The 23820-nt window shown below is 39.5% G+C and overlaps 1 protein-coding gene across 1 annotated transcript; it reads left to right on the top strand.

Annotated features, from left to right (window-relative positions):
* Nucleotides 1–109: 109 nt before the first annotated feature.
* On the top strand, nucleotides 110–20420 carry ADGRG7 (adhesion G protein-coupled receptor G7). The gene is given in 17 exon segments (XM_027681555.1): nucleotides 110–156; nucleotides 158–210; nucleotides 3456–3626; nucleotides 5129–5260; nucleotides 6045–6154; nucleotides 8491–8645; nucleotides 9165–9257; nucleotides 9560–9678; nucleotides 9762–9875; nucleotides 11610–11770; nucleotides 13159–13308; nucleotides 14519–14631; nucleotides 15770–15813; nucleotides 15816–16133; nucleotides 18049–18130; nucleotides 19110–19271; nucleotides 20276–20420. Coding segments are annotated over 17 exon segments (2169 nt in total).
* Nucleotides 20421–23820: the final 3400 nt, after the last annotated feature.

Here is a 23820-nt window from a genome sequence, read left to right as displayed (position 1 = left end):
AGAAAAGGTCAAAGTTTTATCAGTAGACAAGCAGTTAATGGTTTATCCATCACAAGATTATGAATGTATATTACCATTTCATAGCATAGCAGACAGTCTGCTCCACAACATGCCTTCCGTCCACTGGGACAGAATATTTGTTGGAATTACGTGTTGTGACTGTGACCCTTTGGGCACTGTGTATTTGGCAGCTCCTCAGGTTTAAAGCAGGTAAGAAACATAATTCTACCCTATTTGAACTCTTTGGGTTTTTCTTCCTTTCCTTAAATATTTAAATGTAATTGCTGACAAACATTATTATATCCATGTTGCATGCTTCTCAGGTGCAAACATTTTTCTTCTTACACTGATGTTTAATGAGATACCCCAAATTTTGCATGCTGTTGTAAAACTGAACAGGACGACAAGCAATCTCAGGAGTGTTTCCCTTGCAACATCTGTACACTGATTATGAATCCTCTGATATAACTTTGAGAAATGTCTTGAAATTTTCTCACTTTTCTGGTAGAAATTTGATTTATTTTTAAAAAGACAAAAATAAACTTCTATCTAGCCTAATAATTGCATTTTAAAGTGGAAATATTTCACTTCGCATATGCTTATATGTTTGCATGCATATAAGCAAGACATGCTGTACAGCACCTGTTCATGTTTTCATTGTGACTTGCATTACAGAAAAAATTATTAAAAGAATATTGGAGATTTGCATAGTCTATATCTGAAAATCAGGTCAATGCAGCCTTGTAAAACACTTACATGTGCAAACTTGGAGCAGAAAACTGGTCAGTGTTTCCTCTTAGCAAAATACTCAATTTCTGTGACATAAAATTTTGCATGGACCTACATTCAAAATTCATAGAAAGAATCCAATACTCCTGGCTGCTTGTCCAGCAGAGAGTCAGATATGATTTGAGACCAAGAAACCTAAAAAAAAGTTTATATAAGGATACATTAGGTTAAATTTACTTCAAGAGACTTTTCAGATGTTTGTAGGGTTTGAACATACCCAAGTCCAAGAAGGGACACAAAAGTAAACAGTGATTATTTGACATACGTCATTAATAATCTACCTTAGCTAATGTAAGTATATGCTCAGAGCTTTGTTTGAATTGATGGAGCTAAACACAGATGAGATGGGAGTTAACTCTCAGTGCAGCGTGGGGATACTTCTGCTTATGCTTAACATCTACACAACTGCAAGCAAAAACTGCAGCTACTTCAGGGCTGGAGAACACTTCCTTGCCTCTCTGATGCATTGCTTGCTGTGCATAGTGGTAGTGTTTCTTTATTCAGACTTTAACCACAAGTATTAGCATCAACAATGAACTCATGGTAACATAGTATTATGCAAAAATTGTTTAGTTTTAGTTTAGAAATATATATGGTCAAAAATCAATGGATTCTTGAGATGAATAATGTCTGCAAAATTTAAAAGACAAAGGCAAAGAAGATGTTCTCTGAATCTTAAAATAAAGCCAGGAGAACCCTGTGATTTTAAGCTAATGCCACAATTACTGGAGCCTGATGAGTTTTACTGTGTATGTAGTAGATGTGACTGCATTAGTCAACTCAGGAATTTATGTTCATGAAGGACACAGATTCTCTCTGGGAAAAAAAAAAGGCTACATGAGACTTTGAATAGTAGGCTAAGAAAAGTTACCAGGAAGCACAGCTTCAACTAGGATTAACAGATCCTACGAGTGTCACCTTGTTACAGAGGGCCTCTTTCAGGGAAGGCAAAGATAAGGCTGATGCCCTTTGCTGTCACCTGCCCTTTGGTGCACGGGCCTCATGGCAGCTGTGTCTGCACCTTCAGGGGTAAACATAGGGCTTTTTACCCCGCATCTACCTGCTTTTCTGTTCTGCTTCTTTCAAAGAAGTGTCATTCCTGTCTTCCTTTTTATGTTTCCCTTTCCTTACACTCCTTTGAAGCCCGTGACTAACAGTTCCAAAGCCAGACCCCTGCCCCCAGCCCAGCTGTGGAAGCATTGCCACCACTGCTCTCACCTGAGGCTGCCCCAGCCATCTGCTGCGGCTCCTCAGCAGGCAGCCCAGGGCTCAGGTGTTTTCAGGGCAGCCTTCCTGGTTTCGGGATCTTCTGTGCCAGATTACCCAGCTGTCTCCCTGGCTGCTTTGGGTAGGCGCTCACTGAGCAAGACAGAGGCTCGGGGCTGTGCTGCAGCTTCCCCTGTATCCTGTGGGTTCCCAGGCTCCCAATCCAAAGCAGTGTCAGTCCTATGCCATATGGCCCCATGTGCCATGTGCCTGTGCCTGGCAAGTGAGACAGTGCTGCTGAGCAGTGGGGCAGCACTGCTCAACCAGGCACCAGCTCCCACAGAGACAAATGTTCTCCACAGCTGCTTAGTTGGGTGACCCAGATCTCAATTGCTGGAGGAGTTTTCTGTAAGATTTCCAGTGGAGATCCAGTGTGTTTTGAAAAGCTGATGGGTAATACGGACATTACCTAACGACATTTAGATGTTATTCCACTATCATCACACACATCTGGCTGCAATGTAGCTGAGACAGCCTGAAACACAATTGCTACATAGCAGCAACATGAGCAAAAGCTGAACAATGTGTGCCAAGAACAGAATTACCCCCGCCACGTGGCACAGCCCCTATAGTTTGCAATAATCTTCCAGTTCTATGAATGCCATTAAAGAGTAAGAAGTTAGGCAATCTTTTTAGTTCAGTGACAACATTAGAAATATACAATGGCACATGTTCCTGGCAGTGCTATTTACTTTTGAGTTTTCTGGCTTTGCTCAGCTTGTCAGCATCTCCAAACACAGGCATTAAAATGTCAGATCAAATAGATCAAATGGCAGTCCTCAACTCCAGTTTTCTGCATTATTTCCAAGGCATACACTGCAGCCAGGACACAGGTGGGCAATATCCACTGTGAACATTATCGAAAGGGACTCCAACTCCATCCTTCACTTAGAAACCAGGTGAGATTGACTGTGAAGTCTCTGGAGATACCCCAGATCTTGGATCCATGTTTCAGAGCCTGAGGTCCACCAATCCCTTCCCTACCGAAATTTCTGCTGCAGAATACCCCCTAACCATTCAAGATTTCCAGTCTCTTTTAAAAAATCTTAACATTTTCAGAGCTTGATGAACACAACAAATACCATAATATATTCAGAAATTTCTAAGATTTGCAATTTCCCTGATATTGCTTAGACTGTGCTTTTTTGTTTCCTGAAGCTGCAGCATCATGTGCAATGACTACTTTGAACAACACTTACTATTTCTGCCAAAAGACGGAATAAAAATCATCATACATTCTGGTGGGTGGATAGAGGCTATGGCTGAGACTGGGGCATGGCTGGAGCTTCGATGCAAAAGAACTTGAGAAACCTGAAGATCACTCCAGCAGAAAACTCACAGTGTTCAACAAGAATAAGTGCCGATCTCTGTGCATTGGACTGCACATTGGTACAGACCAGGAACTTGCTGGCTGAGGAGCAGGCCTGCTGGAAGCTACCTGGGAGTGATGATGGATGCCAAGTTCAGTATGAGCCAAGAGCACATGGTTCATTGCCAAGGCAGAAGAGCAGCTATGTTATGTGGAGGCAGACAGGTCGATGGACACTATTACTCTTCCCTTCCTGGCACTGGTGAGGCATCACTGGGAAATAGGTGTTTTGTTTTGCCACCTGTAACACAGATTAACCAGACTTAGGGAAGCAGGAGAGGGTCCAACAGGATGTGGTGAGGACAGTGAGGGGGCCTCAGACAGGGGGCATGCAGGGAGCACTGAAGAGAGCTGGGCTTGTTCACTGTGCTGAAGAGGAGGCTGAGGGCAGAGCTAAAAGCAATCTTCAGCTGAGTGGGAGTTGCAAAGACCAATCCTTCTCAGTAACACCAGAAGGAAAGCAAGAGGCAACAGTCATAAACTGCAGTTTGGGATGGCTGAGATTGAGCATGAAGAGAAATGCTTTGGTTTAAAAAGGTAGCGTGTCGCTGCAACATCACTGCAACACTGCAACATGAGGATGTGGAGCCTCTGTTTGGCCTAGATGTCCTCCAGAGCTTCCTTCCACCCCACATTTTTAACACCTTGTCCTGCTAACCACCTTCTGGCAAGCAAGGGTCAGATATGGTGCTATAAGGCAGACCTCATCTTTGCAGTGTCATGCATCCTTATTGTTCATAATAATTTTTGTAGAAGGAAAGTGTCATTGTATCATGGGGAAACTGAGACCCTACAGAAAATGATACAGAAAGTTATGTGAGTTAGCAAAGAAGCCTGTGCCAGAATATGGAGAACATCCAGGTGTTCTAAGCTCCCCTCAGGACCCTGACCATAAATATGCTTCTTTGAGTCAGTCCTGCTAATGGGACACAGTCAGCTGAAATGTTGTCTGAATCAGCAAACATTAGTAAAACCAAGATGTTGCAAGTTATAAGATAAAGCAAAAATTTTCCGCCTGTGTGCTGCAATATTTTCTCCAAGTGTTTGTAGTTTCACAAGGTAAATTTGTGCTCTGTTACAGCAATATGGTATGACTTGAGATTGTAATAGGCTGCTGTACTGGGTCAGGCCATGGGTCCAACTGAGCACATCATCCTGCCTTTAAATGTAGGCAGTACTGTGTGCCTAGACAAGGTGTAGGGTTTGGGGTGGTCAACCTGTCCCATTCCAGCAGCCAGCAGGACAGCGACTTCCTGAACCAAAAGCCCCATCTGGCCCATCGTGGTTCAGAGTCACCAGACAACTGTTCCCCACCAATTGTCCAAGCCCCATTTGAAGCAAACGTGTATCTTTGCCACCTGCTGTGTTCTGTGGCAGTAGGTTACCAAATCTGGTTTCTGCCTGGGTATCAAGACACTGAAAGTGAAGCTTTATAATATTTGACAAATTTTCTAGGACCAAAGCAGTGAAAATAGGAGAGATGGCAAAGAGGATGGACTTTTAAGATTTCACTGACTTCATAAATATCACTTGTGGCAGCTTAGCAGCTTGGGTTTAGGCAGGATTTACCCAACTGCTTTTATTTAATTTAGGGCAAAAGATTCAATGAGCTTCTATTGTCTCAACACTCCCTAATTTTTGAAAACTGATCCTTGTGCTAGAAATTTTTCATCTGGATATATGTTACTTTTTCTTTCTGTGCAGTTAATTTTTGTGATGACAGTACTAGCACAGTGAACATTTCTGAAAGCAATATAAAACCCCTTACTTTTGAACGGATCATAGTGGGTAAGTATGGCAACTCCAAATTAAAATGTGAACCTGATGCTGTGAATGGTATGCATTTCTTTCCTTTTGCTTCTAGTTCCTAAAAGTGAATGTAAAGGTTGTGAAAGATGTTGGATTATCAGACAAGATGCAAAGTCTGTGTTTCAAGCCAGAATTGCATAGCTTAGGCAGCAGGAACACGAACTTTCCCACACAACTTTCTACCCCAAATGCAGAGAACTTAAAGTACACAGGCTGAGTCAGATCCATGCCTGACTGGGGCTGGGCTGAAGGTCAGTTAGTATCTGCCCCTGAACAGCCTTTTGATAGGAAAACAATCTGTTTATATCCTACTATTTACAATTAGGATTCAGGATGCTTTATATCAACTGTGGTTCCATGAACTGTCTCAGCTTTCAGAGACGTTGTAGAGGAGTAAGTGTTGCACGGCTGCTCCATGTGCCCTTTGCATTTCTTTCATAACATGTAAATTATGCTTTTCAAGACATGTTAAAATCTCTTTCTGATATTTCAGTGCTGATGCTGGTGTCTCCCATTTAGAAGATGTGTTTCTGCAGCTCTAGCATAACTAAACTTGTCTGATTTCAACATAAAGAATGTCAGCCACTCTGACAAGACTGTGTATATGAATGTAAAACACATATTCTAAAGAGAACAACAACTAGTTAAATAATTGATGGTCAATCGAGAGACAAATTTTCACAAGCAAGCAGAAAATAACCCTGGATAGGGTGTCACACCCACAGTACAGTTTTGATTCCCAATGAGGTCATGTGCATGTGCAAGTTCCTCTGTACTAAATGTGTTTCTTCCTGCTTTTACAAAATTACAGGTAATGCTTCAATAAAAATCCAGATGTGCTCCAGAGAAGGGAAAAATCCTACTTTAAAGCCCCACCAAATTCTGAATTGTAATGAAAATCTGGACTCCTTAGTATCACAGGTAATATTAAATTACTATTTAAACAGTGTCTGAGATTCTGCATCATCCCAGGGGACAAAAAAGAGGGGGGATAGGAAATTGAGGCAAGAAATATATATGTTATGTTTCTTAAGACTTAGCAGAAAGCAAAATAATTGATCAAAGCCTTTTTCAGTGGCATTCTTGGCATGTGTCCGCTTTGCAAATGGCCTGAATTTCCAATGGTGATTATTTTATTTTGCTTGGGTTTGTCTGAACACAGCATCCCATTCCATATTTCTTAACTGGCCTGCAATTTCCTCAGTCAGGTTCCCAGTTCATAGCAATTGCCTCTGAATGGAGGTGATGCTGACTCAGGATGCCAAATCTGTAAGAATGTGCAAGGGATTTGGAGGAGACTGGCATGAGAGTGAGACTGACACCAACACGTTCAGATGGATTAAGAGTGAAGCCTTTCCATTCAGCTCTATGAGCAGCTGAACACGGATAGAACATTTCTGCCCTTCAAGAATTCAAATTTAAACTCTCTTGTATGAATGCCTTACATAAAATCCATAAATCCATAAACCCCTAAGCCTTGCTCAAAGATTTAGCTGTGCCATATCTGCAAAACATGGAGAGCTGAACATGACTAAGCACATTACAGTGACTGCTTCTCTTCTTCTGCTTCTGTGTTTCATTTCCTTATCACTAGTCCCAATTGGAAAAAAAAATACCCCCCCTCCCCCTCAGCTACAGTCCTTTTAAGTAAAAGAAGTCCCTTTCCTTGTGCATTTTTGCTTGACTACTGTACCTTCAACCCAATGCTTCACCTGCTTCGATCCTTTGCTGGGAGACCCTCAAGCTCAATATTACATTTTTTGCAGTACATAGCCTTAACTAAATGGTTCAAACTCATATATAACATTAGCAGTAGCTATTTCTAATACCAGTAAGTTACAACATAAGGTTATTCTTCTGCCATCAGTAATATGGGGTTTTACTGGGAGCCGTAATGTCGGGCTGCCATCTAGTGAGCCGAGGGCCGCTTGAGGAGCTAGGGAATGGGAGAAGGAGGTGTTCATGCCAGTGATCCAGAGCCAAGGTTTAAAAGGATTGATTCTTTTTAAACAGAAATATTTACTTTGAGTCAGAGGTCATGCTAAAAGTCAGAACAGTGAAAACAGGTGTTCATGATGCACTGTTTGTTTGTGATGCATATGCAGATGTTTTCAAGTCAAACAATATAATCTGCAGTAACTATAAGTGCAAATTTCCTTCCTCCCCATGCAACACATTCACCTTTATTTTCAACCATTCCAAGCTTTACAAACACGTCAAAACTACATGATTGAATTAATCTTGACAGCTTTCCAACATAAACAATTTGAGAAGAATTCAGTTACTGAAGCTATTCAATTAAACTATTCACTGACAGGATTAGGAAACAGATTACTTGACCTGATGATTAGCAGATTTTCTGTCCCTTTAAATCTTATTGTTATCCAGCTATACCTTCATATATCATATAGCTAATGCCTCATCTTTTTTTGTGTTTAGACTCTTAAGATGCTATAGACATTTACGCTCTACCCATTAAGTGCTAACTAACTAAAACTAGACCAAGCCAGTACTTATAGCAATTCTTATTAGTACCTCCAGCACCGGAACATTTTATTTGGGTTTTTTCCTACATTTATTCCAAGCTGACACTATATATAATATACTGAATTTAGAATAATGTCCTCAGTGCAGGTTACAAACACTGTGTTGAGAGGCACGATTCCTCCAGATGACATTTCTCAAGTCCTTCTGATGGCTTTTCAAAAAATCCTATTCTGGTTATTTAAGGAATAGTGAAAGGTGTACAGAAGTTCACAGACTCAGGATCTCAATGACCTCAAGACAAAGGAGAGGTCCTGCTGCTGCCTGCAGTTACCTCATGGCAAATTGTGGAGAACAATGGGGCCAGGCTGTTCTTCAAGGTATGCAGTTTTAGGATGAATGGCCACAGAGACAAGTGGCAATATGGGAAATTCCAATTAGGTAAGAGAAAATTTTTCCCCTTGACACTGGTCAAACAAACACTTTTCTGAGGGAGGTTGTGGGTATTCAAAGTGAGCCCCTGAGCAGCCTCATCTCATCCACCCCTGGTGGGCTAGGGGACCTCCAGGGCTCCCTTCCAAAACAAGCTACTCCTTGAATTCATGAAATCATTCTCTAGGGAGAATTTGTAAACACCACATACTTGACATGAACATAAACATTTTAGACCACCAATTACTTGTATGTTTTTATTTTGTGTAAGAATGTTGTAGAAGTGGTGACTCTTGTTCCTTTTCCCATTTTCTTTCTGTTCAATGGCATTTTCCTCACAGGTCGAAACTGAAGGCCCCAGCAAGTTTTCAGCTATTGCAAGTAACACTCAAATCCTCACCTTCATGCCAGACCAACTGACCACACAAAACTTCACTGCTGCTGCAAACGTCGCAGTGCAGATTATGGAAAAGCCAAATGTTTCAGAAGACTTTCAGGTGAGACTTCTTAGGACTAAAATAAGACTTGTGTGGCTTTGTGGCTTACTATCTGGGATATCAATTCTGTGCCCCCACCAGGAGAAAAGACGCCGTCTTTCCTCTCAACTATACCTAACATGACAAACAAATGCATTAATTTTGCTATTTAACAGAGTTATTTAAGTGGTCTTGAGTGCATACTTGTGGAACTGGGTCAGTTCTCAGGGCTGAATGCAAATTTGTTTCCTATCGGTTGTTTAGATTTGCATTTATTTGAAATTGTAATATGAGCATCACTTGATGTTTAAGCTAATAATTTAATCCTAACTATCTAAATTAATAAAAGTGTGGCATTTATGAACCCATTGGCACAAAGCTTGTGTTCTCTTAAACGGCTTCCTGTACTTTTTTACTCTACTGTGTGTACTTTGAAGCAATGCTTGTTAAGTGTTCTTACCTTGCCCATCCACCGTGTAGCACATGGGGTGATTTATTTCAATTGCATTTGAATATTGCCTTTTTTTCTGCTTGTCTCTGGCATCTGTGGCAGTAATGGCTACGGTGAGTCAACTCTTGGATGCCAATGAAACAGAATTCATCCACAATAATCTTGTCAACGTTACATCAAGGTAACTTTAGCTCTTGCCATTTCCTTTAGATGTATTTGACTGCATTTTCCCTTCTGTTTCGGGACGAAAGTGGTTCATGAACAAGACAAAATATTTTTAGCATTCAACTCCAACATGCAATATCCAATTTACACCAATATAAACATTGCTGGATTCTTCTGCTTTGGAGAAAGGATGGGGATAGGAAATGCGGAGCACTTCCCACTGGAGAACCAAATCAGAGAGGAAGTTCAGAAACTGAACCTGTAGCTTTACATTAACAAAAAATGGTAGCTTTTGTCCCACTCATTTTTTTGATGCAGCCTCACAAAAACAGTGGAGGAATTTTCTTTGACTGGCAACATCTCACAGCCCAATGTTGCAATCCAGTCTGCTCTACTGAAATTAAGCTCCTCTATGATCCTGTTTTTGGCACAGAGAAGTAAGTCTTGTGTGTTGTTGGATTTACCTGGACACAGCAGTTTGAAACATAAATTCTAACGCATATACTGCTGATTGTTGCAGATACACCACTGGGGAAGTGCCAGTCAACAAAACTAGAAATACAGGAAAATGTTCCTGGGCTTCTTGGTGACCTCAGTACTGAAGTTCAGATACTGTTCAACATTTTAAGTAACAGTAAGTTCTTTCTCCTTTTGAAAATTGTATCTGGGAAATTTTTGAATGAATATTCACTAAAAATCTCCTTTGGGAAAAAAACCCTCAGCCAACATAAACAATTACAAGTTGGTCTTTATGCCTGCTGATGCCATATGGTGGTACAAGAAATGCACATGTCAAATGAGCTGGATAATTTTATTTATAGATGAATGCACACATACACATAATGGCCAGAATGCTTTTGGTGTTTGGGACTTTTTCATTTGTTTTGTTTTCTAAAATTGAGAGTGTAATGAATCTTTGACCGTACCTCTGCAAACATCAAGAACTAATACACACTTACTTTGCCTGAAATCAGAAGACATCAACCATTTCAACTAAAATTACTACTACTGTCAGGTGTCAGCCAGGACATACACATCCTGACACCTCCAAATTGGATTAGCCATTAATGGCACAGGCACTTGGGATATTTCCAGATGTCCACTACTTACTATTTGCAGTGCTCAGAGGATAAATTGGTGTTGACCAGGAGAGAAAAAAAAAAGGTTATAGTTCCTCTGCTTCATTTGCTTCAGAAGTTGAGGGGTGTGGGGCAGCTGAGCTTCAAACGTGCATTTCTATGACATCACAAGAGTTTCAGACTGGGCACCTGAAACCAGCAGACTTGTCCTCAGTCTCTCAGTGTAGTGTCAGCAACGCTGAGACATCACAGCACAAGAGTATAATGAAGGCAAAGTTAGTGGAGCACTTAGACAACATAATGCTGAACATCATTTGAATGCAAGCCTGCAGGGAAATTAATAATTCAATCCTCTCACCAGGGTTAGAAAAGACTTGAAGAGATAAATCAGGTAGCTTCACATTCCCAGCATCGACAATAAAAGAATCACTGAATAGCTCATTATCTAGTCACTGTACATTCTGTTCACTGTTTCAGACAACAATCCTGTGGAAAAACATTGTGATCATGTAATTAGAGCCTTTATCATAATACCAGTATATCATAACACTTCCCTCAAGACAGCTAAATTGAAAGCACAGCTTTTCTTAACCCCCCCCCAACACATTCCTTCAATATTAAGTGCATCTTTTTGTAGATATAAAGCTACATTAGTCTCACTTGATGATCAGATCAGAGAGAGATCAAATCAGTCTCTCTTGATCTTAATTCAAGTATAAAATCAATAACAAAATCCATTATATAATCCAGGATTTTTGCTCCCTCACTCAAGCAACAATTGAGACTAGTGATTTAGATCACTTAGATGAACTCTAATTTGCTAGAAGAGTGCAAAAGAAACGGAGTTCAAAAGTTGGATCTGAAGGCAAAAGTCCAGCCAGCCTCTAACTTCCTCTAACTTATCCTCTAACCTCCCACTAACTGTAAATGTCCCTGGTGTGACTATTTCTCATTTAGTGTTATTAAAAGCCTTGCCATTTGAAGTGTGTGTATATATTGGGATTTAGGATATTATTTTCCTAACTTACCAGTACTTTTCTCCAGAAATGATATTAAGAGAAGGGTATTAATTATTTTCACACTCCACCTCAGCAAAAATTGAAGATGTCTCTTGAGGTTCATGGGAAAGCAGCTCTTCTGTGCTACTCATATGAATTTTAATTAAATATATTAACAAAAATTTCCTGTAAATTCTGAATGTGTGAAACAGCATAGTGTAGGCTTCTTTGAAAGCACCAGCTTCTCTGATATCTGCTATCTGTACCTGCTTTTCTCTTTGCCTTGCAAAGGTTCATCAGACAATGGAAATGTTGGATTTGTCCTGTATCAAAACTACAAACTCATCCAGCCAAGGATTTATCAGAGTTGCAATAGTTTGTCTAAACAAATCATCTCTGGAGACATTGATGGCGAAACAGCGAGCAGTGTTGGAATAGCCTTCGGTCCCAAGGTAAGCCTCTGTATAAAATGCCATGTTCGTTTTGAACCAGCCCATTTTGACAGAGTTTGTAGGATGTATAGGTGACATAAATGAAGGGTGTTTAGAAAATGTGGCATAGAAAACATTTTTCAACTTCTGCATTTAACAGCTGATATTACCAACTCAGTACTGCTAACCTAGGACATTTGCAAGCAAAACAGTATTCCATAAAAAGTTACAGGTATACCAGAGTAGATTTGTCCTAGGGTACATTAATCCTATATCAAGAATGAAAAAACCAGGTACCTGGAGGACAGTTTTTCTCTCCAGGAGACTACCAAAACTTTGGAACACAAGAAAATTCAACAAAACTGTCATGGCCCAATATACGTACCAATATGGGGAGTGTTCATCTTTCATACTATCTTTTAACTCCGGCTTCCAGTTAAAATCATTGTGTGCTTTGTTTCAACTTCCTCCACCAGGGACTGATTCCAGATGTTACTGCTTTCTTGCAGGAAATGCTCTATGTGAGTGTCCATTTGCCAAAAAACCTGAATTTTTAGATAATATGTATTCATGTTTGGCATCGTTTCTCCAGAAAACAGTAGTTGGCCTCTTCTTACAATATTTAACAAAGCTTTTAAGCTCAAGTGCATCCATATTACAGATCATAATCATCACCATGTGTTAAGTATGGATATATATAGTTACATACAGCTAAGTACAGATAAGCGCATGGGAAATGTGTCATTTCTAAGGAAATTACTAAAATAAACTTATAATTGATTTTTTCACTCCTACGATTATTCCTCACTTTTAATTGAACTATCTAATACTGTGAATAGTTGTGTTCACTTCTTATTTGCACTTTAAGCTGCTTTTTGTTCATTAAAATGCAGTTCTAATTGCAGTACCCTGAAGAAGTATGTTGTCCAAAAATGACTGCGTGCTGTTTGATGTATGATTGCATGAGCGCCACTGTGATGCAGGAGGGGAGGGGATGGTTCACAGCATTTATCAGTGTTTGCTTCCTGTTACAGCGTGGATTCAGCTCCGGTTGGCAGTCATGTAATGCTACTGATTTCTGAAAGCTGTTGTTTGATTTAGGCAGAATTCAATTGGCAGTTGTTTAATGCTTAGTCAATGGGAATCTGAATCCGAGTTACCTGAATAATTCACAGAAATGGGTGACTTTGTTGGCAATTTTGGCTGAGAAAGCCACATAAAGTAAGCTCAAAATGCAAAATTATGCTGTTATTGATATCTTTCATGAGGTTTACTGGAAACACATGCATCTCTTAGTAGCTGTCATCTCCCCTTTTAAAATCAAATTGTTGTCAGTACACGCTCTTTGCTGGTGCCTATCTCTTTATGTTTCTGTAGCCACTTTTTCTCCTTGCAATCCCAATCCATAGTACAACACATCTGAACTGCAGCTGCGTGATCATGTCTGTGTCTTTTGGGACTACTCCGTCAATGACTGGAGCACCACCGGCTGTGCAAAAGGAAGAGACCAGTTCTTGAGATGCAGGTGTAATCATACAACTAATTTTGCTGTCCTGATGGTAGTACATGGTACTTTTTTTAATGGGAAGAGTCTCTTTTGGTTTTTTTTCATTTGTTTGGTTGTTTTTAACTATAAGACCAGCATGTTGATATATAGAGGGATAGACACACTGGGCTAGAAGGCACAGGAATGTAAGATGTCCCCAGGTACTTGCTTCTGACCTGTGGCAGATCTGCAAATTGTGACATGCAAGCTGTGCCCAAGCTGCTGGAGAGCCAAATGTATTGGCAAGTCCTGGCTCTGCACCCCTATTGCTGCAGCTGATTGTTAAGTGAGGGTATATCTAAAGTCTAAAGTGGCCTCAGACAAACAGTAGAGTAGCCTGGAATCTGGGCTGGCCGTGGCACTGCCTTGTGCTGGGTAAATAACTCAAAGGATTTAGCATTACCTACTTCCTTTGCTTATATGCTTATAAAAAGCAATTGCTCTGTAAATATTAAGCCTGTTATCATAAAGTTTTATACACTGCTCTCTTGTACTAACAAGACTATTTAGGAATGACTGTCTGTCTCTGACGTTTGTTATTCTTTCAGTATTTATTTCAGCTTTTCTAAACAAAACACACCCTGGATAAAATTACATATCTGTGGTCACTAACTTCAGCAGGGCCAGGATTTCAGAATTTCTTTTTACTTTGTCTTCATAAAATAGCATTTCCATATTTGTACTATTTACTTGTTTCTGTTTTTCCCTTTATCTTATGCATGTCTTTATGGCACAAAGTGACTGCATTATAGAGAAGATTGCCATCTGTTTATGCAAATTCAAGAGTATATTCTGTTCCACCAAATAAATTTACATTTACTTGCTGCTTTATTGTCAATATACAAAGACTGGTTTCAATTAATAATTATCTGTAACATCTTACCTTAGACCGAGAAGCCAAAATTCAGAATGTTCACCAGTATGAAAAGTTAAAGCTGTTTCTTCCAGTCTGTGTCACCTTGCATTTTTCTATGAATAATTTAATCTGCTTTTTCGCTAAATATTTGATTTACATTGTTAAAACTCTTTTTGGCTTTCTTTAAAAGCTTCTCTTGTTTCGAAGTCCAGAATAATTTTGTGTGATCTGAAAATTTTGGCAGTGGCTAGCAACAGTCATAACTTTACTAAACCATTTTTGGTTTTATGTGCAACCAAGAAACACAAACTTCAGAAAGAAATGTATCTCTTCTCATCTGACATATCTGATACAATTTGTTTTCCAGGCCTTTCAGATCAAATATATATATGCAAAGCCTTTGGAGTATATTTCTTATATTGGTCTTGATTTGTCCATGGCTGGCCTGATTACTATCATTTTGTTTCAAATATTCACTAGGTAAGAGGGAAAACATAAAACTGCAAGTACTTTACACTAAGTTACAATACATTGTTCTATATATAGTTTGTGGATACATTTTGAGTTTTCAGTTCACTATCTCACTCAATACTATGCTTTAAAAATGGGTAACAGCATTCCACCACCAGCTTGACCTCCCCTGTACCCTTGTGTTACAATTTCTAAACAATTATCTTTCTTTTAGCCAGTAACTGCTTGTGCTACTGTTTAATTGTGAGTGACTTAATACAAATACGATTGCAACAAATGTCCTTAATGGATGTGCCTGTGATTAATGGTGTCATGTGATTCCCCTTTGAACAAGGAGCAAAGTCATGCCAACAGAGCTGTAGTTATTAGAGATGAATGCATGTTTCTCATCCTACTTGTACTAATGTAGATTTGAGCAATTCCGTCAAGGTCAATGTTTTTAAGACTGTAGGAACTTCCAGACTCTGCCTCTTACGTGCACTTGTTTATAATAATATATATTTATTTACATTATATACAGTTATTTAACTATAATCTTAATTATATATAATTATATAATATATAATTATAATTATACATATATTATATATATAATGCCCAGGGAGGTGGTGGAGTCACTGTCCCTGGAGGTGTTCATTGGACGTAGCACTCAGTGCCATGGTCTAGTTGACATGGTGATGTTGGGTCATAGGTTGGACTCGATGATGTCAGAGATCTTTTCCAGCCTAATTGATTCTGTGATAAGAAGTTTGGAAGTGGATGTTTATTACTCTCTTTGCACTTTGGAGAATGTTTGGGAAATATGTGTTTTATGCTACTTCACTTCTTAACACTGAAGAAAAGGATTTCAAAAAGAGCAGAGTGGAAAAAGGAAAATGCATCCCAAACTGCTTTTAGACAAGGCCCAGTCCTAAAAGTTGCTGGGTATTCTCTGTTCTAGTTGAAATCAGACAAAATTGATGGATTTGGTAAGTTGGCTGAAAGTAATGATGATGCAGTTTTGAAAAAAAGTTGTTGTTTTGGTTTCTGTCTGTATTAAAGTCTGTACTCTCTAGCGTGCTTTTAGTATAAATAGAAATGAGGAAATATTCTACAATTTTTCTTATTTTGCTCTACTTTTTTCTCCCAAACATATTCCTACCAATAGGAAAACTCGAAAGTCATCTGTAACATGGACATTAGCGAGTCTCTGTTTTTAATGCTCATTTTTAACATCATCTTCATCTCTGGAATTGAAAACCATAATGCCAGGAATCACAGCAGTGATACTACCAGCTACCACCAGCAATACCTTCCTTATGATAACACCAGTAACACCTTATTCACTTCTGACACAGTAGATCCTCCCACAGACTCCTGGTGTACAGCTGTGACTGTCCTACTCTGCTATTTTTTCTTGGCAACATTTACGTTGACGGCACTCAGTTCTGCACAATTGTACTTATTGTTGCTTAGAGCCATGAAGCTGCTGCCTGGACATTTCCTTGTAACCATGTCAGTAATCGGATGGGGTAAGATTTAAAGTTGTATGTATGGCAACTCTCACGGTACAGAGTGCAGCCAGGGAAAGTTGTAAAGATACAGGATCAGCAGAGGGCAACTAGAATCAGTGTCTCTCTCTGGTTTAGTGCCATGTGATTTAATAATCTCCTGTTTCTGCTCACACTACTGGTATAAACTGAGCTTGTTTCCATTGTCCCGATACAGCAGTGAAACCCATAGCTTGGTCACTGGCACAGCAGCACAGGTCTGCTGTGTGCAGGAGAAATTTTCACAGTAATCAAGGCATTAAACAATCTATTTCTGCCAACTAAGTAAAAAAATCTTTCAAATATGGTGATTGCATATATGCACTAAACCTCTTAATCTAGATATCTCTGAGGTTCCTTGTGACCTCAGCGAGAGCCTTGAATACATCCAAAAGAAAGGAGTGACTGTCATTATTTGTTGCCTATTATTTATTGCCTATTATTTATTGGGACCCCTGGTGGCCTAGTGGTTAGCATGCAGGACTCTCACTGCTGCGACCCAGGTTCGATTCCTCGGTCTCCCAGGCAGATGGAGCTCGTTAGCCCTGTGAGGCCATCCATCTATGAGAAGGTCACTCTAAACAAACCTACGTCCTGAGGACCTCACTGCCATTGTCCAAGCGTGCTTGGCCCCGGCAGATGAACCTTAGGATTAAAGGGTGGGCTCAGTTCAGCGCAGGCTGTGTCTCACCTAAGAAATCCATTGCGCAGGCTGGAAAGGTGAAAGACCTTTCCCCAAATCTTCGTTCGCGAAGACTGGCCATTATTATATTATTATTTATTAATGACCAAACAACACATTCTAAAGTCAGTACAGCAGTTAGTAGCAACACTGCAAGCTGAAAGGGAACTACTTGGAGAACTGAAGAATGCAGACAGATGCCTGCAATGAAAAGTGAAAATCTCAGCTTCCTTCAAGAAACTCTTGTAATACAGTGCACAGGAACACCTGCCTTTTCCATGTTGTGTATTCAGCATGTGTGGTGTGTTGCTCTGATGGCTCCCACCAAGCAGTTTTCAACCCTCAATGTTTCATTATTATGTTTTGCATTTGCAGACGCAATTCCTCTAAAACATTTAGAATTTGGACTATATGTGCAAGCTGGAAAATGTCCAGCAAAAATTGCCTGTCCACGTGTCACTGTGCTCCAAGTATATTTGCATGACAGCACAGTATTAGGTTCTTCACTGTGTCCCGTGACTAGTTAGTTACACATGTCCAAACAGGATGATTCTGACTCACTGCTTTGTGTATCTGCTTTGAGAACACAGTAAATGCTTGGCAGTCTGGAAGTTCTCTGTTAGGGCTGAAGAAGGAACAGACTTTAGGAAGCATGTTTATTACCCAGATAAAAACTTGTGAATGAGGTTCCTTCCCATGAGATGTGCTGCCTAGTGAACAGGTAGGCAGGAGCTGAGGAAGACAAGAAGTGAAGCAAAGGCATTGAGGAGGCAAACCTGCATAGCCGTGCTTCTTGGAGGGCAAAAGTTATGCTCTGCATCAATCTGGTATGAAATGTAATGGTGCTTGGTGCAAAATTTTCTGAAATTAGTTTCTCACTGCTGACCAGAGGGTAGGATTGCACAGCTGTGATAAGGGATTCAGCCACAGCACAGGAAGGAGTTTGCTCTTTCACCACTGCTGTTGTTGCAGGAAATTGTGTTGAAGGTCTTTAATGGTAAAAGTCAGCACGTCATGGACATGAGCTGTCCTCAGAAAAATAGTGCTCACCACCATCAGTCCTGCCTTTTCTCTAGGCTACAGAAAACCCATTTAACTTAGTGCAAGGCAGGTGAAACACAGCTCTTAAAATCTATGGAATTTAGGAGGCAAGAAGCTATTTGTGTGGAAGGAATGCAACGAAACAATAAGTTGCTAATCTCTTTTATTAATTAGGAATCCCTCCCATAGTAGTTGCAATAACACTCAGAGTTACTTACAGAGGAGGAAAAGCTTAAAACTACCGACAGAAAGAATTGTAAGTTTACATGTTACTACAACACTTGCTATTCCACACCTTTTGGGATGGCTTATTATTAATTCTAGATTTATTGTTGGTATACTACTTTGTATATCTAAGTACCTAAAAGAAATAAAACTATTCGCTCAAGCTACACATTCACTATAAGGAAACATATTTTCTCCTTACTAAGGATTTAAGTTACTGGATCTACAACTTCCTTCAATCCTTCTTCAAGATCCCCTGTGACTTTAAATGCAAGCTGCAGACACTCTTAGCCTAACTGAAATTCAAAACCTTCATTTAAGTGCATAACTACTTAAACTTAATCCTCACATTTATTTGAAATCTGGCCAAAATAACTACATCCCCATTTGCCCTGTGTTTTTGGCATTGGTAATTGAGTGCTGGCATACCAAAGCAGGCTATCAGGCTTCCAGTGTACCTTGGTGACAGTGGATGATACAGAAGAAAGGTAGACTTCTTTCAGAAGTGTAAACAAAAATCACCTTCCAGATGGTGGTTGTTAATGCTACTCATTTAGGGAGTATGGACTTGAGATTATTTGCAAATGACAAAGTACAGAGGTAAAGATTACTACAGAATAACCCTCCCCTCCTGAAATTGTCCCTGTTTTGCTTCAACCTTTGCCCATTAGGTCTCCCCTACTACTCTTTAGCTCTACTATAAAATATACCCTAAAGATAAACCTGCACATGGTGGCCAGATATCTATTTGGATAGTTATATTGCACCTTATTATATTTGTCTATGTAGTTAGTTTGATATATCATTTTGCATTCCCCAGAGAAAGAGAAGCTTGATGGAAAGCCCTCATTTCTCAAGGAATGGCTGCCTTTCAGAGCTCAATTAACAAGACCTAGAAAGCACTAATAGGTCTTCCAAGATGAAAAGTGAAATATTACTTTGTTTTGTTTTGGTATCCTGAATAATGTGTCTAACATACCTTTTGAAATTACCTCTCTTTATATTAAAAGTTGCTGGCTTGCAGCACTGGACCAAAATCAGAATTTTAGTGTGCAAAAGCTGATGTTGTGGTCATTCCTCTTGCCAGCAGCACTCATAGCCCTGTTTAACATCTTGATCTTCATCAAGATCAGTACCTCTGTAATATGCAAGAAGAATGAAAATTTGACAAGGTGAGATGGCAAAGGACTCCTCATATCTTTCAGCAAATATATTCCTCAGTCTCTTATCACCAGCTCAGACTTTCTTGTCACAAATTCAGATTTTTGACAAAATCTTTTATTTTAAAGAAATGTATACTTTAAGCAGGCAGAAAATGAATTCCATTATTGCAATAGGTCAGACTTTGTTCAAGTGTGTATCAATGAACACATTTCAGGCTTTTGCCCCCATTTTCTGATTGCAGTGTCACTTGACTTCAATGACAGTAAACCCCAATTTAAATCCATAAAAGTGAGAGCAGAGCTGGGTCCAGCCAAATGGGAATTATGACTTTCCCAGCACAGCTGAATGCCAGGCCAGTTCTCTAGCACCTTGAAGAAGATTTACTTGCTCCGTTTTACACCAACACTCCATGTATTGTCACAGGCTGTATGTCACAAACTCCACAGTGTACACTGTATTATTTAAAAGAGGACTGCTTTAATTTTTATAAGTAGCATGGAACTGATCTGTTCAACAAAACTTAGTACCATTTCTTCTTTCCTTTACGTACAATTTTTGTGACTGGAGCAAATGAAATACCTTATCTCTGAGTCTCTTCAGGCTTGAGAGAAACTGGATATTCAAACTTCACTGGCAGCTTATTCTTATATTGAAAATTATGCACATTTGGATTGAAGTTACAAGCATTATAAAAAACTTATAATACCTAAAATGCTAATTTTCAGTGCTTCTTGTTGCCTTGGTAAACCTCACTTTTTTTTTTTGTTAAAGAAAGATACAACCAAGCTGCATACTCCAAGTACAAATTAGTCTGATAAATTTGGTTACATTTATTTTTCTGGATTTCTTCTCTGGATGATACATCAGACAAATAGAGGGAAGTGTATGCTCTCAAGTCACCTGAATAACATATCTTTGCAATACAGCCCTGAATAAATAGAAAGTTTAAAGCTCAAAAAGATATTAAATAGTATAGATAAAGATTTAATAACTTGTGTGTGTGTGTTTGTAGGAATAAAAAGGATTCACTAATGAAAAATATGATTAGCACTATCTCTACATTTGTAGTGCTCAGAATCACCTGGACCATAGGCTACCTCATGTTAATGAGCCATTAAAAATCAAGTCTTGTTTTCAGCTGTCTGTTTTGCATTTGAATGCTACCCCGGTAAAGTATTTAGCAATTCTGAGATTAATAATTGAGATAAAAAACCAGGTTTATTTGTTCTATAGCTTGGTATAGCAGGGGAACTTGTTGGAAAGCAGATACAGGGATTCAGAATTTCTGTTCAGAAAGGGATGCTATCCTTCTGGTCTGTCACACATAAAACTCTTCCCACTGTACAAATCAATGTGGGATTTTATTTCTAGGTCAGCACTGAAAAGACCATCCTGTCTGAGTGGCTTTTCTTATAGCAAATCATATACAAAATAATTTTCAGAAAGAATATCAGGGAAAAAACCTTCTGCATTAGTTGTTGGAAAGTAATCAACAGGGAAGTAACCAGAGCTTCATGGCTTGAGACATTTCAGAATGATGCTGGATAAAAGCCTACAGGAAAGTGCTTGCATCTTCTTTCCCTGCACAGCCCTGATGTGTTCTTGGATTTATATTCATATAAATATGCCCCTCCATATAAGGCGTATGAAGTACTTGGAGTAATGGATTCTTCATTACTACACCACTGGATATTTTCTACAAAACAGCTAATTGGAAATATGTGAAAATCTCCCCATCCCCAAACATTAATTTGTTTGTTATTGATCTACTGAAAACCAAGTGCCTGTACACAGTGATGACCAGATCTACAAATTATCTGTGCAAAAAGTCCTGAGGTGACTATTACTACTGTTGCCTTAAGAGACCGCAGGGAAAAAAGACTCCAGGCCAATTTAGTGTATAAGATAAGATAAAGAGAATAGGTCCTTTAATCTCAGGCCTGAGGCCCAGGGAATACACATGATGTGTGCCTTCAGACACTTGGTTCTATGATTTTATAATAAGGTCCATCCAACCCCAGTTCTGTCCACCCCCGGTTCTGCCCCCTGACACACCCCTTCGGGGTTAACAGGAGAGTACCTGGATGGAAGGAAGCATACACTGACTTGAGCATAACAGGTGTGCGAAGTACAAGCAGCTCTTCCCTCTTTGTGATTCTGAGAAAAGTGGTCAGGCCCCACTCTACTGGGCTCTTGTCTAACAAGAGTTAGACATCCCATTCTCACCCCATTCTCTCCTGTGTGAGAAAAAAGCCTGGGAAATTTAGACAGGCAGTTTTTAGAAACTGTATTTCTTTATTTTGCTCTCTGAACGAATATATTTACATGTTTTGTCATTGCTGGTTTTAATAAAACAAGAACAACATCCTGAGTTTTAAATAATCTGGTTTAAGAAGTGTGGTCAGATTTACCTTCCACTTTCATGTTTTTTGAAAATGAAATGAATGCCATGTATTTTGAAAACTTCCAATCTGCTCCAAAGAGAGTTGTGGGCATGATCAAATGTGAATGTCTGAACATTTTGGGCATCATACATGAGACTTGCTAAATATCTTCATAGAAGTGTTTCATCAGTCCTGAAAAGTTCCCCATTTCTTAGAAACCTGTGCTCTCTCTCTGAGGCAGAAAATAAGTGTTCTCTGGCACTAACAAGCCTCCAGAAACAATAGTCACATCAGATACGAGGTTGAAGTTCATCACTACTGCTCCAGAAAAAGCAGAAAAGTTTATTGAAAGTTATCTAGGAAAGGTAATTCGTACTATATTTTTGGACAGGAAGTTTATGTTTCTTTGGGCATCCCTTTTTATTTGTAAATCAAGTGTCTAAGTGCTTGCTTTTGTCAAGTCCTTCAATTTCACTGAAGAAAGGTATTTTAGAAATTTCTGTGGTTTAGGAAAGATGGTATTTGATTGTATTGTAAAACACAGTTAGGCACTGTAAGGATGGCTCCTTCAATGAAGGATAATGTTTTCTAATAATTGATATTTTTTCCCACAAACAAAAATATTCTCTAAAGCACATCCCATTAAATTTTGAACATGGCTCTTTTAAAAATCTAATAAAAATATTTTCTCCATATTATCCTGAAAAACAAGGAAAAAAACACAAGAAGAATTTGAAGTATTGAATGGGAAAAGTATTGACTTTTTTACTAATGAAATATCCCATGTGTAAGTATTTCAGATGTTAATAAAATGCTGTTACAGCCTACACTGACCATGTCTTGCCTAATATAAAATGTTTTCAGCATAAAAACTCACAGGAAAATACGTGTTTTATGTTTTTTTTTTTTCATCCAGGGAATCCTAATTTCAGAAATGGAACTAAGTAAAATAATCTTTTTCAGGTTATATACTTAATTGTTACCGGAACAATAGTTCAGCTCTTATCTACACATGGAATATATTTATCTTCATAATGTAGTGAACTTTGGTATTGTTTGTGATATGTGAGTGTTAAGGATCATGAATTTTCTTCTTCTTAACACTCTGGAAACACTGCTTTGATAAAGAAACGGATTGGAGGAGGACTGAATCATCAGTACAAAGGTATGAAATGTGAGCAGCAGAAAGTATAATGGATTGATAAGTCCAATTTTCCAGATCTTTCCTATATTTTCAATATATTTTTAAACCCAGAGGTTTTTTAATTGAAAATGCCAAAATTACATCTAAATATTTTCTAATAGTTAGCAAAGAAGCTTCCTGAACTGTGCCCCTCCTCCTCATTAAAAAGTTTTGAATTAAAAATGTGTATTGCGTTCTTTTTTCACCTTCATTTCAACGTGAATAACAACTGCTAACTGCAAGTTGGGATACTCCTCTAAGCAAATACAAAGCTCTCAGCAAGGACAAATACTTCTAAAATCAAACAACTCTGACATTTTTCTTGTCCAGCAGAAGTCACCATTTGGAAGCCTGGCTTTCCAAGCCACTGAAGGAAAAGGGTGTCTTCTTAAGGGCATCTTTAACTCCAGGAAATAACTAACCACAGTCGTGCTTTAGCTAGCTGTGCATAGGCACTTCTGTCACTTGTACTAGCACAGTGCAGCTTCACTGATAAATGAAGAAAGGCAGCAGAAATCTCAGACATCCAAGACTAACAGCAGGTCCAGCTCCAACAGCTCTGGGAGACGCACCTTAGGATTCCCTTCCTGCACCTCTGACAGACAAAACTCAGGGCTAAGTTTCATGTTTTCCTCTCTTAGGCGGACAACCTCCGCATGCAATGAATATGTGTGTGTGAATAGTAGCGAACGCCTGGAAGTGACTATTTGAGGATGAACAGGCTCCCGTGCGAGGGTGGAGGCGTCTGACAAGGACAGGAGAGTTTTACGGCACGTTTTGCTTTTCAGCACCGCCAGTCCTATGCGGGCCTAAGGCTCGTATTTCGAAACAACCCCTCCGGTAGAGGAAACCCGTACAGGGGCGGTGCTGAGGTGGCACCGCGGGAAATGACGGCGGCCGCCATATTGGCCGAGGGCCGCCATGTTGGCCCGAGGTGGGCGGAGCCTTGGGCGGCGGAGCGCGCAGGCGCGCGGCTCGCGCAGGCCCGGC

This window comes from Neopelma chrysocephalum, unplaced genomic scaffold, assembly GCF_003984885.1.
Source record: "Neopelma chrysocephalum unplaced genomic scaffold, ASM398488v2 Primary Assembly neopelma1_60, whole genome shotgun sequence".
Taxonomy (NCBI): domain Eukaryota; kingdom Metazoa; phylum Chordata; class Aves; order Passeriformes; family Pipridae; genus Neopelma; species Neopelma chrysocephalum.
The sequence above is the reverse complement of the archived record's forward strand: the minus strand, read 5'-3'. Positions and strand labels throughout refer to the sequence as shown.